The sequence below is a fragment of the Corvus kubaryi genome, unplaced genomic scaffold (assembly GCF_017639235.1).
Source record: "Corvus kubaryi isolate FWS band 111438036 unplaced genomic scaffold, C.kubaryi_AGA036_p1.0 37385, whole genome shotgun sequence".
In the NCBI taxonomy this organism is placed as follows: Eukaryota; Metazoa; Chordata; class Aves; order Passeriformes; family Corvidae; genus Corvus; species Corvus kubaryi.
Window position 1 is genome coordinate 15,328,742 of NW_024581127.1, and position 18,229 is coordinate 15,346,970.

The 18,229-nt window shown below is 37.3% G+C and overlaps 1 protein-coding gene across 1 annotated transcript in view; it reads right to left on the minus strand.

Moving 5' to 3' along the window:
- RGS22 (regulator of G protein signaling 22) overlaps positions 1–18,229 on the minus strand; it is a 61,087-nt gene that overhangs the window by 26,965 nt on the left and 15,893 nt on the right. The window contains exons 5-15 of the mRNA XM_042036397.1: positions 17,261–17,346; positions 15,218–15,383; positions 14,611–14,782; positions 13,340–13,603; positions 12,975–13,224; positions 12,263–12,424; positions 11,168–11,339; positions 9,439–9,515; positions 8,818–8,923; positions 6,850–6,975; positions 5,173–5,274 (exon numbers count right to left, since the gene is read on the minus strand). Of these exons, the coding sequence (XP_041892331.1) occupies positions 5,173–5,274; positions 6,850–6,975; positions 8,818–8,923; positions 9,439–9,515; positions 11,168–11,339; positions 12,263–12,424; positions 12,975–13,224; positions 13,340–13,603; positions 14,611–14,782; positions 15,218–15,383; positions 17,261–17,346 (1,683 nt within the window). The remainder of the gene's footprint in view (positions 1–5,172; positions 5,275–6,849; positions 6,976–8,817; positions 8,924–9,438; positions 9,516–11,167; positions 11,340–12,262; positions 12,425–12,974; positions 13,225–13,339; positions 13,604–14,610; positions 14,783–15,217; positions 15,384–17,260; positions 17,347–18,229) is intronic.

The window sequence follows — 18,229 nt, forward strand, 5'->3', positions numbered from 1 at the left end:
CAGAGTTTTGCCATTCAACATGTACAAGGAGCAGAAAGCTAAACCGGGAGGATATTTCCTTCTCCCTAACAGCTCGTTCTTGAAGCACAGAGGAATGTTTTTATTTATTTCAATTTTTTTGCGTACAGTCCCCTACCTAAAATTCTTGTCTTCTAAATGTTTCATAAGCTATGCTATGAAAACGAACATCAAAAACTCAGAGTAAAACACTTTTTTTTCCAGGAATATCTTGGAAAAGGATATTCCAGAATAGCTTTCTAAAACTTCATGATTCTGACTGCAGCTAGGAACTCAAGCAAAAAAAGATGCTGCCAAAATATATTTCATATAAATATTTTCTCTTCTTCATATTGTTAAAGTCTATATATTTCAAACATACAGTCAGGGACAAGATTAGTCGCATAAATCAGAATTTCTCTCTAGGATAGCACTGACAAGTCCATTTTCAATATTTATTATCACCCAGGTTTGACAATGAGGAATTCAGGATTCTGATAATTCTCATTTCCCTATGTTGCTGAAGTCCAGCTGTAACTAACAGATATACAAAGCAACAGAAGAGAAGAAAATAATACATTTCATCTGTGTTCAAGCAGTAATAAAACACTGGTGTGCTTAGATTTCAAGCACAAGGGGAGAATGAGTACATTAAATAACTATGTTTCTGTTTGTTTTAAATTAATGTTGATTTATTAGACTCTCTCTTTCAAACAGCAACAGTAATAGAGTATATCCCCATTACTTTGGACCTTTACAATTTGAATTTAGATTCTCCTGCTATTAGGTCATGAGGAATATAGGGCTATGATGGCTGACATCCATCCCCCAGTTAGCTCGTTATGATTACTGTATTTATTGTGTATGCAGGATTCTACACTCTTTCCACTTTCTACATTTTCACTGAAAACAAAGATGGTTTGTGCCTTCTGTGGCCCACGTTATCAGTGCAATAATGATCCGCAGGTGCAAGGTGTAAGAGAAAGAGGACATCCATAGGAAGAGTCCTAGCCGAAAACAAGACCACATTATCCTAAATTAAACCCTTCTCAGAAAATCCCTAGGTACATTTAAATTTACCAACTTTAATTATATTTGCAGTGATTTCAAAAGTTGAAAGTTATTTTGAAGAGCCCTATCACTAGGAAAGTTTCAGTTAAATCATGTTAAATCTGATCCAAAACATTTAATGTACAAAATTAGCCAAATTAGAAGGGACAATTCCAATGATACAAAGACGTGGTATCTTTAAAAATAGCCTTTTTAAAAAGGGCTTAACCATTTCAGTTGTCATTAGGACTACATTGCTCTACCTGTTATGACTTATAACAGAAGGGATCTGTAAATTAGTAAAAAGCTTCAAAAAGAAGTCCTCAATATTTTAGCACAAATTAAAATAGTTCCTTAAATGAGTGATCATTTGAACATAGTTTTAAGAATAAAATAAAAACAAACACACCACTAGTTTCTTGGGTGGAATTCCTTTCCCCTATGATTTTGTATGAAATAGGTTAACTTGAGTATATTTGCTACTCTTCTTTAGAGCTGGCAAAAAATACCAGTCTACCAAGTCAGAAATTGCCCAGACTAAGAAGTGTTGACCAAAAGCTATTGACAATCTGCTCACACGAACAATGTTGTAATATATTGCCACATTAGGGACTGCCTTTGCAGGCTGCTCTACCTGCAGAACTCTCCCCAGTTCTGTATAATTTCACATGCAAAACCAGAACATAGTAAAGACAAGTATTTTTCTCCAGAACCAATAGTCAGGCTGGCAATACACATGAAGCAAAACTTTAGAGGTGGTTAAGCTAGCTAGAGGAACACACTTTTCCAAACTCAAAGAACCAGACCCTTGGTGGTGTAATCATTATGGCCTCTTCCTTTGAAGGATGCACATTTACAGTGTCTGAGGAATTGGCATCTTTTTACTTGAATTCTTGTAAGAATCCATTGCTATGGGACTTGACCAAGTAAGTAAATACATACACTTGCAGATAGGAGAGAAATTAGAAGTAGTTTTCATGCCTGTGTCCATTGCACAGAGTTGAGGTGCATCTGTAGATCTGCACAGATTCAATGGCAAGGACTGCAGGAAAACCAACTGAGAAAACATGCCAAAAAAGAGGAAAAGTGTATGTTCACAGCCTTCAACACTGGGCAATGCAGTTTGCAAGACACGTTTTATAAAAAGCAATAATCATAGCCTTTTATACTCCCATGTCATGGAATTCTTGAGGTTTTCTCAATCTCAATGGAATATTGAAACTGTTATATTGGTCAATCTCCTAAGGGATCAACAGGAAAAATTACATTAAATGAACTTACAGGTTAACAAATTCATACAAAAATCTGAAGCATATGACATCAAGGGCATATTAAACTTTGTTGATTCATTGTTTTGTTCCTATTGAAAAACACAAGAATTTTTCTACCTGCCAGCTATAAATGCTCCTATAAATATGTGACGGATTGAACCCAAAAACCTTATCTGCAAATTTGGTCAGTTTGCAAATTGGAATTACTTACAACAATTGGAATTACTTACAATTACGAACCTCATTATACAAAATGCTTAGAAAATTCAGATTAAGACTTTGGCCTCATTTATGACTTTCCAAATCAGGGGTTGCATAGGCCTTGGGTTCTGGTGTGAATTCATCCCCAGACGAGAAGGCTTTGATAAGCAACTTCAGAATGACTGGAGTGAAGCAAGAAATGCAAGAAAGATTTAAGTCCAAGTGCTTTGTACTGCTGCCCAAAGGAATGGATATTGCTCTGATCTAAACGAGGGGCTTGTGCAGCTGCTTGGCAAAATCATATGATGGAAGAATGCAATGCACTGGCTGGTGTTAAACAGAGAGGCTAAACTGCCTTAACTTCCATCATCACTTCCCACTAACATAAATCTTGTATCTGACCCTACAAGTTCACAATAATGAGGACACCCTTTATCTAAATTGATTATAGCATTAAAATTTTGTATTTCCCATAACTATTTTAAACTTTCTAATTCTAAATAGCTTTTTTTAAATTAAAACCCAATATTTCTTTATTGGTTTCATTTTTAAATTTTTACACTCCTGTGCTTATGTTTACAGTGAATAACCATGTGCATTCCTGGATGATTACCAGTACTTGTCATTATTCTTATCCATCAGATTTCATTCTCACTGTACTTTCTTTCCCCAGGTGAATGTATATATACCTTGGAAAGCATTTTATTACTCTATCTATTATAAAGCTGAGATAACAATGCCTAACAAATGAAACAATGAGTAGCAGATACACAGCAATCAAGGTTTGTTCTTGTTTCTAACAGGAAGCAGGCAGCACGCATATGGAATACTCTGTCTCTGTAGGTCTCTTTCTGTAATAAATAGTAAAATATATATGACAATGTGTCATGCGAATCTGATTCGCATTCTCTTAGGAGTATTTGGAGTGGCTGTCTTCTTATGCCAAAGGTGAGTGGAGAATTTGGGAAGGCATCCCTTCCGTAAGCAGACTCTGTAGATTGGTTGCAGCTTGACTCTTTACGGTGTTCCAATGAAAACAAGTATAATTTTTCTGCAGCCTTAAAAGGAAAGCTTGAGAATGATACCAAATGTTGCAGCACATGTGTTGATTTGTTATGTTACATTTCAGCTGTTAGTTATGCTAATGGAACAGTTTCACAAATTTTGTTTTGATGTATTTATTTTAATGGCTATGTGTATGTCCTGTCTGCAATTGCCTGGTAACACTGATTGTATGATGTTCTGCTGTCACCACCAGGCCAGCGCTGGAAATAAGATCAGTAGAAAAGACCTGGGCCTTAAATTTTCAGCCATGCAACTACTGCAAAGAAGAATGTAAACTGGTGTGAAATGAAACCAAAATGAAAACAATCAGGGACCATAGGCTAAGCTTTGGCCTGCAATAAAACACATAGGAAAATGGTGGCACAGACTAGATATGATCAGCTTGCATATTTGCTGTGAGGAGGTCCCCAGCTACACATAGGCCTGGGCAGATGCAGGAGACAGATTTAAGGAGACATTCAGTTGCCCACAGCCTCAGGCTATAAAAAGAGCTGGAGGGGAAAACAACTAAATAGGGTAGCAGTTCAGTTTATCCAGTACGAGACAGGAGAGAGGGAGGAATCCATGCCCTGGCCTCTGCTTGGAGATTCTGTACAAATAACACTGATTCAGATGAGAATTCTGGACAAATACGCAAAATTCTGTCATTTGCCCAATATAACCTCCAAGAAGGAAAAGAAGACAAATTCAAGGATGTCCAGATGCTCAGTAACATGTCATATAAAGATATTATTCTCACCAGCTCTCTACAGATATTTGTTCCAATGACATGTGAAGTAGCTTTGCTCTGTTACAGTATATATTGAAATATGCGGATAGGATATACTCCTACACACGATTTAGAGAGGAAAATCAGACCAAAGTTTCACAAAGTGATTTTAAAAGTTCCTCAGAGTTCTTCTAATAATATCACACTGTTGCAGTTTCTTTCCCTGATGGAATCAGTCTACTCTGCCATCAGCACCACTGTGGGCTAAGTGCATGCTCAGTTATAATACTCTTTTATTGAAAATATCAGTTCCACTTAACATTAAATCAGGGTCTAAAGATCTATTTAGGGGAATGACAATCATGGTAAAGATAATAATGATGCCCTGACAATCATAAAAATTAAACAGGGCTGACAAAGATCAATTTTCATTACTGAGGGCATTATCTGAGGTCTGTACTATGGAGATCTGCAATTCTAACCCCCACAAGAGATGGAAGGAAAGGTACAGGATAATTAGAGGGTTTAGAAAAAATACTATCTCTGATGTTAACACTAAGCAGACAGTTTCCAAGTATGACGCAGTGTAGCAAAGGGGAGTTTAGGTAAACTGAATATAATAGATAAAACTGGGAACAGGCTGCAGAGCCTGGAAATCAAACTATGCACGTTTAACATTTGAATCAAGAAATTCCATGGAAACAATCCAAAGAGCTTCTTTCATTGTCCACAACACAGATTTACTTTAGTGTGGGTTGTCAAGATTTGGAAACTTTTCTATTTTCTATCTTCTTTTCAGTCTTTACACTGAACAACTGCATTTGTGAAGGGAATGAACATACGTATTTTTGAAGGAAAAACACATTATTTACAACTTACTTGAGCTTGCTTGCATATTTGAAAATGTTGAAGGGTTTCTTGGTAAAAAAGCTGATGATAAGCCTGTAGGTCGAACCAAAAGTACACACTGTTCTTCCACAACTAGAGATGAAAAATATTGTAAGTTATTGCTACCCAAATATCACAACTTTTTATAAAGCTGACTTTCCAATGCAAGTAATTATTTAGCTCCTTGGAGTCATCATAAATCAAGCTCAATTTAAGATGGATTTAATCTTCTGTTGCATACTGGCAGAAGGACAACATATTTAATAGCATTGTCACAGTGATACTCTATCTTTTATTGTATCCTTTATGCATAATTGGCCATTAAAATCGTTAACATTATAGTTAACATTTGAAGAGTAACCACATTTCAGTGGCATAAAGCCAGGGCTAAAGAAGAGATGCTGATAATGGACATGCAAAGTTTGTGCCACAATAAAATAGCATTTTGCAGCAATAACCAAAACAATTAAATACCGTGTACTTGACATATGTTACTGGGACTATCATTACATTTTTATTACATGCATTTCTGAGACCCAGAGTCTTGGCCTCATCTCATAAATTCAAACAAACAGCAAAAGATCTTTCAGAAGAAGTCTAGATCTTTCCCCAAGTCCTCTGTTTTAATCATGTGTTTATGGGGTTCAGACCCTAAAAATACCCTGAAATCCCCATCACTAACCAATAAAGAATGCATTCTGAAAAGGTAGGGGTAAGGAACTTTGTTCCACAAACCGTAGCCTTCCGGGCCTGGAACATGAGTGAAATAGGCCTCACAGCTGAAGAGAAAACTTTAAGGAAATCATTTTGAAAGGAGTCTGGCACCTGGAAAGGCTAGAGACACGTGGGTGGTTGCCTATCTCCAATGAAAAAATAAGTTTATTTAGATTTCTATCTATACACATTTAACATTTTAGCTGAAGGTATTCAGCTTTAGAAACACTGGATCTTGCCTTCTAGAAGCCAGAGGCATTTCTAGCTACTGCTGCTGGATTCTGGGTTGTACTAGTGATGAAACAGATGTCCATCTTGATTGCATTCAAATCTCCCCTAAAGACTCAATTTTTCTGCAAAGCCACTAAGCACTAACTCAATATTCATAACTTGTTCCAATCCAATCCTCAATTTACACCCAGCAATGAATGATAGACCTGCTGACTACATAGAAGAAATAGTGTTATGTTTCTCAGAAATCCAAGGAGATTCATGGAAGCATAAGAACGTTTTTAAAATATTGGAGATTTTGGACATCACTAACCCAAAAAGTAAGAAGAAATCAGATTATTATGAGTAATAGCACAGCAGATTTTCCATTTTTTTAGAAAATGGTTTTTGCGGGTTAAGACCTCATTTTTTTCTGCCAAGTTAAAGGTTAGTTTTTAAAAATTATTAGTCTTTTTTTTTTTATCCCTGATGGTACAATAAGAATTCCAATAGGTTTGAGACAGTAAGAATCTGACAGTTTGGTTAAGACCTGTCATTAGTTTGCATATATACATGAACAGTTTATTGTTGTTGAGGGATTGGAGTCTCACAAGTAATAATTCATCCAGTCATCAATCTTTCTTTCTCCATTTCTTTTTTTTTTTTTCAGTCTGGCTGCCCTCTATAACTTGGCATTCAGTCAATTGTGGACTAAATTATCACAGAGTAGGAAAATATTCATACCTTATTCCCTGACTTCTCACAGAATTTTGTGAAGTAGTAGCCTGCTCTGTTCTCCAAATAAAGAGACTGCAGCATGCTTTCAATTCCTGATCCCCCAAAGACAACACTGCCAGCAGCACTTTCCCCCTGGACAAATAAAACATAGTTATACAGCAAGGAATAACAGGCTTTCATTATTTTCAAATGTCTACATTGCAATGGAAGGCCATGAAGTGTGTTCAATTAGTATCTTCATCCCAAGGAAGTAGCCTCCATTTTCTACTACGTATGCAATTGACCATTTTCCCACTAAATATTCACATCCAATGGAATAAATCTGATGACTGAAGACATGCAGAGTAGCTAAGTGATCACAGCATCCCTTAGGTGGTTCCTCAATATTAAAACAAAAAGACAAACCTGGCCTTAATTCTGTCATTAAGTCTTTAGCTCTGGGGAATTCCAGTGATACTCAACAACATCAGTTAGCTGTCAAGAGTCTCAGCTCAGGCTACTGTGTTTTGAATTAAGAGAAGTTAAGAGGTGGTTATTTGGTCAAGATTCAAAGCATTTAACTATCATGGAACAAAAGATACATCTTCTGGAGTTACACCACTGACATGAGCAACAAAATCATGAGCAATTCAGGGAGCCAGAAATCCATGCTTGTTACCATGGCTAGCTCCTAAAGCATGTGAGGAAGAATACACCCATTTTGTCAATGCTCACAGAGAAGCCAGAAGAGGCTTCTGTAAGTAGTAAATTAACTTCTGGTGATCACAAGAGAGAAATTATGGCTGACTTGCTGTCTCTGATAGTAGAAGTGGAAGCAGATGAGTGTGATGGCTGGCGATCGGCTTCTTTCCAAATAGTAACAGGGATGGAGAAGGGCCGGAGGAAGCCCTTTTTGAAGCAGAGTAGGAAGATCTCCCTCCCCAGTATGAAGTTAAACTATGAATCCCTGCATTCCTCTTTGCATCATATTTGTAATGGCAAATTGTGGGGTCTTTACTGTAGGTACCAGTCTAACCACTGTAAATTTATGGTATTTTCCTCCATCAGTAAGAGGAAAACTGCGTATGATGATGTATAAAAACTAATACTTCATAGTGTGAAGTTCTGCTGAATATACATTCCCAACTGCAAATGTCCCCTAATTGCAAAGACTAACATTTTTTTCTGTCAAAAATAACAAAGTGAAATGATTGCAGTGAAGTAATAAACAAAGCGTGATTTTGAAGAACAAAACAAACAAGCATGTACTCAACTGCTCAGCAAACCCTGTGCACGTGAGTGGGCTCAGATTCTTTAACTTTTTTTCTTTTAGTTGTAAGCCTGTGGGTATCAATACCTCCATGAAACAGCAGGCTGTTTTGAGACCATTCCACAAATGAGAAAGGTTTTGGATAAATTTTAGATTGCCAGATGTTGACATCTCAGATGTTTGATTTGTCAGCATTTTAGCAGTTGTTGAGAAAAGGCTCATCTGTGAAGCCTGTCTCTCCTGAGGTCTGCTCCGCTGAAGACCTGCTTAGCAGGCAATAATTCAATAAAGAAAAAAATGAAGTACACAAGCAATAAAGAGGGATTGTACAAATGAAACATTTTCCTCTTATGAATGTTATGATTTTACTGACTTTCTAAGGCAGATTCAGTTTTCACTGTAAGTCTAGTATAATTCCCTAGGCAATGACTCCACTGAAGCATTTATCCAGAGAGTTTTCCCTAATAGCCTACTGAACACATGGTCACTATGGAGAAGATCAACACTTTCTAGTGAAAATAAACATCTGTGTGTGCCATGATTTCCTGTCAAATAGGTGACAGATACAACAGAGAAAATGCAGACATTCTAATTATACCTCTGCATAAAGATTTGACATTGATAAAATGAAACCAATTTCCCCATATTATTGACTACTTCATACTGCAGAATAAAATGTTTTAACCCACAATTCAAGACAACTAGTATTTTCAAGCAGTACTTACATGGAGCAGCTCAGCATAGGTGTACTTTCTATGACCCTGGTATTTTGAGTCTTTGGTCCCATCCAGAGCTAAGCTATGAATCATGTCTGTGCCCACTGATGTTGGCCTGGATCACAAACAAAAAAATTTTAATACATATTTAAGAAAAATCTAGGGCTGCTTATAGAATGAAAAAATAAGAAGGGGCAGAAAAGTGGTGTAATGACATAGTGAATAGTAGAGGAAAAAGTACATGGAGCTCAAACTTATAATGAAAAAAAAATGTAGAGGAATACCTTTTACATACAGCCCTGTGGAAATCACTGGCATAGCAAGACTTTGAGGGTTAGCATTTCAGACAGGTTTAAAGAATATGAATGTATAGAATATCGACTATTATATAAGACAAAACACTTGTATTTGGGGAAATAAACCCCTTTGTGTTGTGGCATAAACAAGGGAGAAACGAATCAGCTAGGAAGGAATTCTCCATGCAAACAATCTGTACCATAACTGTGCTTCACTAAGCAGATAATTGTATTAAAGAAAAGTATTCATGTAAACAGTAGAATCAAAAATACTTTCATAAATATTTGAGGTATATTGGTGTGCAGAAAGATACACAAGGGACTTAGTACTTACCACATTCTATTGCTAGAAATATCATCCCTTTGGAGAATCTGAGTTCCTGTGAGAGTAGGTGGTAATCTTGATGAACTCTTCAAAGAGAAATTTGGTTTAGCTAGTTTTAATAGTTGTTGGTGAGTTAGTTCTACTTTTCTAAAAGACATTACAGAAAAATAAGGCAATTCTGATTATTTTTCCACCTTTTTGTTTTCTTAATGTGCTCTCATTAACTGCTCAAAAACAGTCAAGGGTTTTCAGGACTATTCTTCCTTGTCAATCACAATATGTAAAATGGCAAGCTGCAAAAATCTCTGAATATTTTTCAAGATTTTTCAGCATATCTTAATAACCACTACATCTTAAAAAATACATTTTTAACAGGTGGAAATATGTTACAAGTACATTGTACAGAACTACAGAGGATGTCAGGTGAAGAGGATGTGAATGTTTTGTGAAACTTTAGGAAGATTATTTTACATCAGCTCACTGTAAGATAGATACAATCACTCAGACTGGGAGAGAAAGGGGTCTTTCTGCCACACCATCACTGATTATTTTGACAAAATCATGCTATGACTTTTTGGAGATGCCAATTGCATTAAGAGTGCCCTCAGAAATTCACCCAGAGCTGCTGCCCTTTCTAAGCTCTTGCAAGCACAGTGTAGCTGGAAGATTCAAAAGTGCAAATTTCTTCTGGGGAAAAAAAATAAGAGCAAGAAATGGGCCATCAGCTGACTCTGTGATGTTCATGGTACCAGGTCATAATTTTTGTCAAATTCAACAGGGGCTGGAAAACCTGCATGTTTCTGTCTGCCTGATTTACAGCTAGTCCTGGGTCATTAGCACACCTTGTGAACTGGTCACTGTAAGACACAGGCGCTTCTTGCTCCCATTCCTGCCATGATCAACAGGAACCTGGCTTCTGAACCCAGCTTCTTCTAAACAGGAAATCTCTCCCACTGTTTTCTTCCATTGCCTCCATGAATTAGATTTCAAAGGAAGTAACTGTAGCCCCAAACTATCCAACTTAAAGTAACAGAAGTGTGTGCTGACAAATCTGTGGCATAGCCTATACAGTTCTTGATAAGGAAACCACAGTTTTAATCCACATTCTCCAAGTACCATGTTTCCTGAGGCTGAACACTGTATTGCTGAAAACCTATAGCTTTTATTGCAGTTACCGCTCACATTCAGGCTTTCAAGAAGGAAAAGAGCCAAAACTGAACTGGCCACCTGCAACCTACAAACTGTGAAAAGGTCTGTTGAGTGTCTCATGGTCCTCTGCAGAAAGCCAACACCATGGGTAGCTGATTGAAGGGCTGTAGTGATAGAAAATGAGCAGAATTCTGCTTTTTTTACAGACATGAAGAATAGATCTAGGTTAACTGCAGTGAAGTTGTAAGAATTACTCTGGATTAAAACAAGGCTGAGTGGCAGAAGCCGCATTGCTAGAGACTTAATTTTGCAGTTCTGAGAACTTCCAGCTAAAATATCTATCCAAAGGACTTAGCTAATAGCCAGGGTGTAACTAAGATAATTTGACTCAATTTATAGCAACTTGTTGCATGAAGTAGAATGAAATTTTATTGCATTTTTATACATAACCATCTTCAATATACCAGCTGGCTAAATCTTGATTTCCTAAAAAACCAAGTACCTTATTCTTGTTCCATTGAATTCAAGGAGTTTTGTCATTATTTTTGATGGGACAAAGCTTTGTTTTCAATGTTGTGATACTACTTACCTGAAGAAGGGAAGGTGGTGTGCCAGACTTTTGGGTCAGTGGTAGCAATGATACTATTTGTGGGAAAGGATCAATGTCCACTCTTGGTCTCTCTTGACATGTGTGCCAGAACTTCAGTTTTGCACTGGCAGCATCTACTGCTGTTGAATGAGTGATACAAAATCTGGGACCCCTAGGGAGAAAAACCTAGTAAGTAGAACTTTCCAAAATAATGAAACTCTGGGCTATTTGGCTTCTTTTTTTTTTTTTCCCAGCGATGTTGTTTACTGTACCAAGATATGGTGCTATATGCACCTAGAATTAAAAATCAGTTCACATCAAAGATATGTTTAGATATTGTGTGCTTCCAAATCTAAAACTAAACTACATGTTAAGCAAACTTAGGTTGCAAATTCTGCACCATTACACAGTTGCCTTTCTATCAGTCTGCAGGAAGGTATGCCACATCCATCCTGCAGCAAAGCATAGGAAAGGATTGCAGGCCACAGGCCAGAGACCCCAAGTCATGTGAGAATCCACAGCAAAGTTCACAACTGCAGGTATTTGTTTATGCCTGCAATTTGTTGAACCTCCTTGAGGAGGAGAGGACACCTTCAAAATTTAACCCATATTTTGGAAATAGGTTAGATTTTATATCCTCACTTAAGCTGTTAATACGTAAAAGTCATTTTATATGGCAGGCATTGAACAGTACAGTCTCAGGGTCAAATCCCACAAAGACATACACACAGAGCATCCTCAGAACTTGGGAAGAGCAGTATGGGGAACAGGTTAGGACAGAATTAATCTCCTGTGCCTGGAGGGGTTTTCCTATCCTGAAGACTAAAGTTTAGTTAAATACTATCCAAGGCAGAGAATCACAAAGCAGCTCAGGTGCTCTGGTAGAAAAACAAGGGCTCATTAAGGCAGATCTATCCGGCTTCTCAGCAGATTGCAGTGTAGTTTAGGCTCAACTAAAAATTCATGTACCAGTACTTAAAATGACATTGCTTTTAATAATTGCAATGGGATAAGTGACATGAAATAATAGGCTTATCAAAGAAAATGGGGATTTATTAAACAATAGAATTTTATTTTACATCCATTTTTTCATACCAGTAAAGAAGTAGCGGTTTCACTACTTCAGGCTGAATCCGTCTTAAATGCATTATATTCCACTGATCTCCATGCAGTAGTTCAAGTCTGAGTAACACTTCTGAACTGAGGAAATAGTTTCCACTGCTCAGCAGGTACAGTTTTTTCATCTTACTAAGTTGCCTGCAGTCAACAAAAATAGTCACATAAGCATGCATCAAATGCTGTACAGAACCAACTACAGTTCATCCTACTACTTAAACTGTTGCCATGCAACATGTTTTTAGTTGCAAGTGGCAGAAACCAAAATAACTTTTCCACAAACTAGAGACAGGTTGTGTATAAGACAAAATGTACAGTGCTGTAGAACAGACTGTCTGAATCCAGCAGGATCTTTCATTAAAGCAGTTTGCCATACTGATGTCCTACTTGTGAATTTAATTTTTTTTTATTCTTTATTTTCTTTCTGTTGCCATCTGTTTTCCAAATCTCTTTCTAACACAGCCTTAATAATATGATGATACTGACTTCATGTAAGCTTTGCAAACATGACTCTGCAAAAAGAGTTTTATCAGCTTCAGCAGAGTCATCCCAAACCTTGTCAGGACACACACTTAATTGTGTCTGTTTATTCAGACATTACAATTTATTCTGAAATCTCAAAACCTACATTGATCTATCCAGGTTACAAGTATTAAAGCAATGGGAGTAACTGTTAAATAACGGGAAGTACCTTTGTTGCCTTGTAGCATTCTTAAGAGCCTTTAGTCTTTCAATATCCATCCAGAGCCACCAGTATCTCTCCCCAAGTGTTCCTTTAATGAACTTCTTGAATCTTTCAAACTCATGTCTGTTGCCAGTGTCATAAGTCCCATGACTAATACACCAGGCAGCCCTGCTGTCTGGCCCACCACTTTCAGAACTTGAACTTAAGCTTACTTGTTCAGGATCTTGTTTTCTTACGTCTTCCTTGGAGTCCAAAGCTGTAAGTGGAGAAGAACTTTGGTTAAAGAATGACTCTGCAGTACCATGAGAAAATTCATTATTTGCTAATTTGTGTGTAAACACTTCAGGCTGTTCTGTGGAACTTTACGTTACTTTCAATGTCAGCAGCTGGCTGGTGGGTCAGTTCTGAAATGGGTTCCTTCATGGCAATTTGAGCAGATGCTGGTATGAATTTTTCTGGTGCCTGAAAAGTTGTGCTTCCCTGTTCATTTTCTTCTTTTGCTGCACTGTCCCACTTCGGGTTTAGATAAACTCTTAACTGTGTGTGGGAAGCAGGTTCAGCAATGGCCACAGAATAGCCCTCCTCAGCCTCTCTGGATCTCTCACAGGTAACATCGGCTTTTGCAGATGCTGTCCCTGAAGGGGAAAGGAAACTCTTGTTTGTGGCATTTCTTAGACAGGTAACCTGCTTCTTTGTCTAACTACTTAGACATTCATTTCAACTTCCTCTGAAAATAAGACATGTCTAACTAGTGCTGGCCACTGTCACAGACACTCAGATTAGGAACATGGCATAGAGATCCCCTGCTCTGCACTTACATAATTTCCTAATTACATATGGCAAAATGTGTTGATATTAACATAAAAATCAGTGTGATTTAAAATATCTTTTATTAATTCTAACCTACTTCAAATGTTTTCACTTGACAAAGAAAAATTATAGCTTCTCAACACAGGTCTGTGAAATGGAAACATGGAGAATCATTTCACAAAACCTGAGACAATTAGGGAGGGAGATACATCTCTGAGAATGGAGAGAGAGAAAGCTACTAACATATGAGCTGAGGGTTGTCTTCACCTTGCTACTGCATAAAAAGCAGAAGCAAGGCTGTGCAATCAGGTATATGTCCATATGTGCATCTGTATTTTCTCTCCCAGACCTTTGAAACCTGATGAACAATTTCAAATAAATTTGAAGATAGATAGGATTCCAAATGATTACATTTTACAAGACTCATACAAATTGGCAGGCAAAAGACCTTTAAGTGCCCAACACAAATATCCTAAGAAGATGGCTGAAACACATCATACACTATCAAATACCCAAAGAATCCAGACAAGAAAGTCTTTCAAAACATATGAATGCCTCTCCTCCCAAAAAACCCAGAACATCTCAACTGAAACTTACCGATTTCTATGAGACAGAAACGTGTAAGAGAAGAAGCTACTACTATCATGAAATTACTTGGCTACTAGCTCAAACTTTCACTTAATGTTGTAGCTATGGCCTGTTTGAAGCCTCAGATACCATGTGATACTCAGAAGGTAACAAGTGGAGTTAGCAATAATTCCTTAGAAAGCCGTTTCTTTCCACCTAGTCTGAGCTGTGTCATAAACCACAGGGTTGAACCCTTGTTACTTACCCAGATGGGTACTTTTTTCAGGTAATGATTCGTCTCTTTTATGCTGCCCAGGCAAATGCTGAGTATCTTGAATTGTACTGGAAGCTACAGGATGCATAGATGAATCTGTAGTTTTCATAGAATCATCTTGTTTTGCTAATGTAAACCAATCCTTTACCTGAGAAACTGTAGCCTATGAAAAGAAGTTTCATAGAACAACTAAAATTTTTCTGTTTATTGCAGTATTTCTGAGAGCTACAGCTTACTGTCCATAGGAATTTTGTGCAGTCTGTTTGTGTAGATTTCTGTAAGGATTGTTCCCAGTGCAGAGAGCTGTATGACAGTAGCTGAGCATGCTTGTATCAGCTGAGCTTCTGTTTAGGTTACATACAACTCATCGACCTTCTTCTATAGCACAAAAAACTTTGAATATAAAAGCTGTTTAGAGAATCGGAAAATGGTTTCGGTTGAATGGGACCTTGAAGATCATCTATTTCCAACCCCCCTGCACTAGACTAGGTTATTCAAGAGTCAGTTGTCCCATTAGGTTGTGACCTCAGTTACAAAAATTCTACACAATTCATTCAATCTATCTTGATGTTACACCCGCTAAACATGTTTATTTTACCTCGCCAAGTGATACATAGAACTTCTTCATAGTCAATGAAGAGTCATCCTCCTCAGGAGGGGGAGAAATTGGGCGTTGCTTCCATATCCAGGGAGAGTAGTCACTATCTATAACGAAATTAATGCCACTCTTGCTCCATTCTACCTGTGATATCAATTTAGCTAGTCTAAAAATAAATGTTGAGACAAGAAAATAATTAATTTTAGCTTTTAATCAGAGAAAACAGTTGATTTGTCCACAGAATTGGCAATTTAAAAAAATTGTCTATCTAAAAAAAATTGCTACAGAGAACTTCATAATCTGCTTTTTTCATAGAATAATGGAATTATAGAATATCCTGATTTGGAAGGGACCCACAAGGTTCACTGAGTCCAGCTATGTATTATTTCAGCCTTCACCTGCTGTCACATATGTAAATGCCAGTACTGCCACTGCACAGCTCACCAGCTTTACAGATAGTGCCCTACTTTGCATTACCAAGCTTTACCAGTAAAAATTACTTCTTTCAGGATGATTTTGCACATATCTCTGCAGTCCCAAGCCCTGCCAAGAATCCCTTGAACATTTTGTTCACTAAAATTGAACTATTCTCCCAGACTGCAGAAACCCTGTATCACTACCAGATACTACAGCTCTGGTACCCGACATAAGCAATCTTCAGCAGTAATGCCACAGCACTGATCACACTGATCGAACTTGCAGATGGTAACAAGACAGCTGGCACTCTCATGTCCAGCAGGCTGCTCTGTGAGGATTTCATAGTACTGAACAGTTCTCCAATGCTACTTTGTGTTAGTGTGAACCTCACAAAGTTCAGGAAAGGAAATCTTAGAACCACATGACGACAGTGAGGATGTTCTGGCCTCAAGAACTGGTCAGAACTTAGTTAAGTTAGAAAGAAGTACAAGCCAACCAAGTCACATGTGAAGGGAAGATGAAGCCTACACTTGAGCCTACAACCAAGCGAGTGCTCAGTTTTATTTGTGCCCACTATTGGACATAAATAGGATTTAATTCTAGAGCTAGGGTGTCTTGGTCTTGAAACACAAGTTTCCCTTTTAGCATCTGAAGTTATCTTGATTCTGATTCAGGAAAGCATCTTGAACTCCTGAAGTCAACTGAAATTAGGTACATGCTTGAAGTTGGTTTTATGCAATTGTCAAACTCTGCTTGATCAAATCGTTTGTTACAGCAGACAATCAAAGTTATTGTTTCATGAGGCCCAGATATGTTAAAGCAGGCTGTTAATAAAGGTATAATTCAGCACTCTCACAGTTTGCACACTTTTCCCCCTTGAACTTAAGTGCAGTCTCCAGGTTATTGAAAATAAAAAAACATTTTTAATTTTTTAACTGTAGAAGTCTATATGCCAGTAACCACTCTGCCATTACAATCAGTAAACATGAGTTTTGTGAACCATACTGCCAGGCTGCCTCTCTTTTTGGGCCCCTAAAACAAGCTACAATCATCTGCATCTAGACACAGCCTTTAGGGATGGAGAGGTAGGTCCTTCCAACAAAGCACACTAGATCTCCTGAACATCTGCTGAAAGGACATCTGGAAAAACACTGCAAGTTTGTAACAGTAAGTCATCCAGCTATGCCATGGCATCCCACAGAGAACTTTGCTAAAGGAACTCTTGACAGTGGGCCCAATGACACAAAATTAATAATTGAAATAAAAAAGACTTGCTGGTTTTTTCCAAATTTATTTCATGGATTTGGAAAACTTCTACTTATATGGCTTACATACTGATTAGCAAAAGATGCATTGCTACCATGATATCTCTGAGGAACAGAGATTTAGAAAACAGTAAATCCCATTCTTGCTCTCTGTAATGGTGTAGTATAGGATGTTATTCATGGTCAAGGAATGATGAGTGAAAAAAGTCACTGGCTTTATGCAGGCCACTAAAATTTTACAATAAAGAAAACAGAACAAAAGATGGTCAAAACCACTTTAAGAATACTACCAAGGTGAATTAAACAAAAGAGGAAAACATACACATTTAAAACTGAAAGAAAACATAAAAGATGGCAATACCTGTATTCAAAGTAACAGTCACTTTCTAGAAATGCTGGAAGCCTTTCTTTCTTAATCCACTGAATTGCTTGCTCTTGATTGAGTTGCTATTAAAAAAGAAATGCCAAAGATTTGCAGTATTCTTGAGTTTCTTGGCTTATTTGCCTCGTAACAGATTCTCTACATCCCCCTTCTACAGAAACATCGTCTCAGGAAAACAAATGTAGAGTGAACATCACCTTTGTGCTGGAACAATTACTTTCCTATTAAAAGCTAAAAAGGTATAAATCTGATTTCACCTATTAGAGTACAACTTTTGTAACAAATCATGAGTGTTTTTTCTTCAGAAATAATGTGTGTAAGAATCATTCTTTTACTGTACAATTTCAAATGCACATTAGATGCACAAAAATTTTCTGCAATAGAAAACTGCTAGTTTTTCTGACTTTTAACACATTTTATAAATATCAGCTACTGTATTTTTCCTCAAGAATTTAAAGATTAAGGAACCCTTAGATTAAGTTATACTTTCAGAATGAAGAAGCTGTGGATATTAAAACCAAAATCAAACAAATAGAAATCCAATTAGTTATCACCTCTCATGCTTTTATGTTGGATCGTTGCATAACTGCATCGCACACAGTCATTTTCATAGTGGAAACCTACGTGTATTGTGACCTGGAGCCACAATAAATTTCTGCTCAGGCAGTCAAAGCCTCCATGCCTCGTTGAAGCAGAAAGAGACATGTCTCCAAAGAGTGTTTTGGGGATGAAATGGAAATGTTGAGCAGCAAACTACACAGAGACAGCTAACAAAGAAGTTACACTTAGATTCTTACACAGGGAGTGAGATCTCTGACTATGGGCCATAACAACCCATAGTTGTTTCCCTTAGAAATTACATACAGCACTTTCTAGGGGTTTTTTTAATAGTGTGCTTTTCCCACTCTTAGGGGATGATCTATTTTATTCATCTGAGGTGCATTTTTC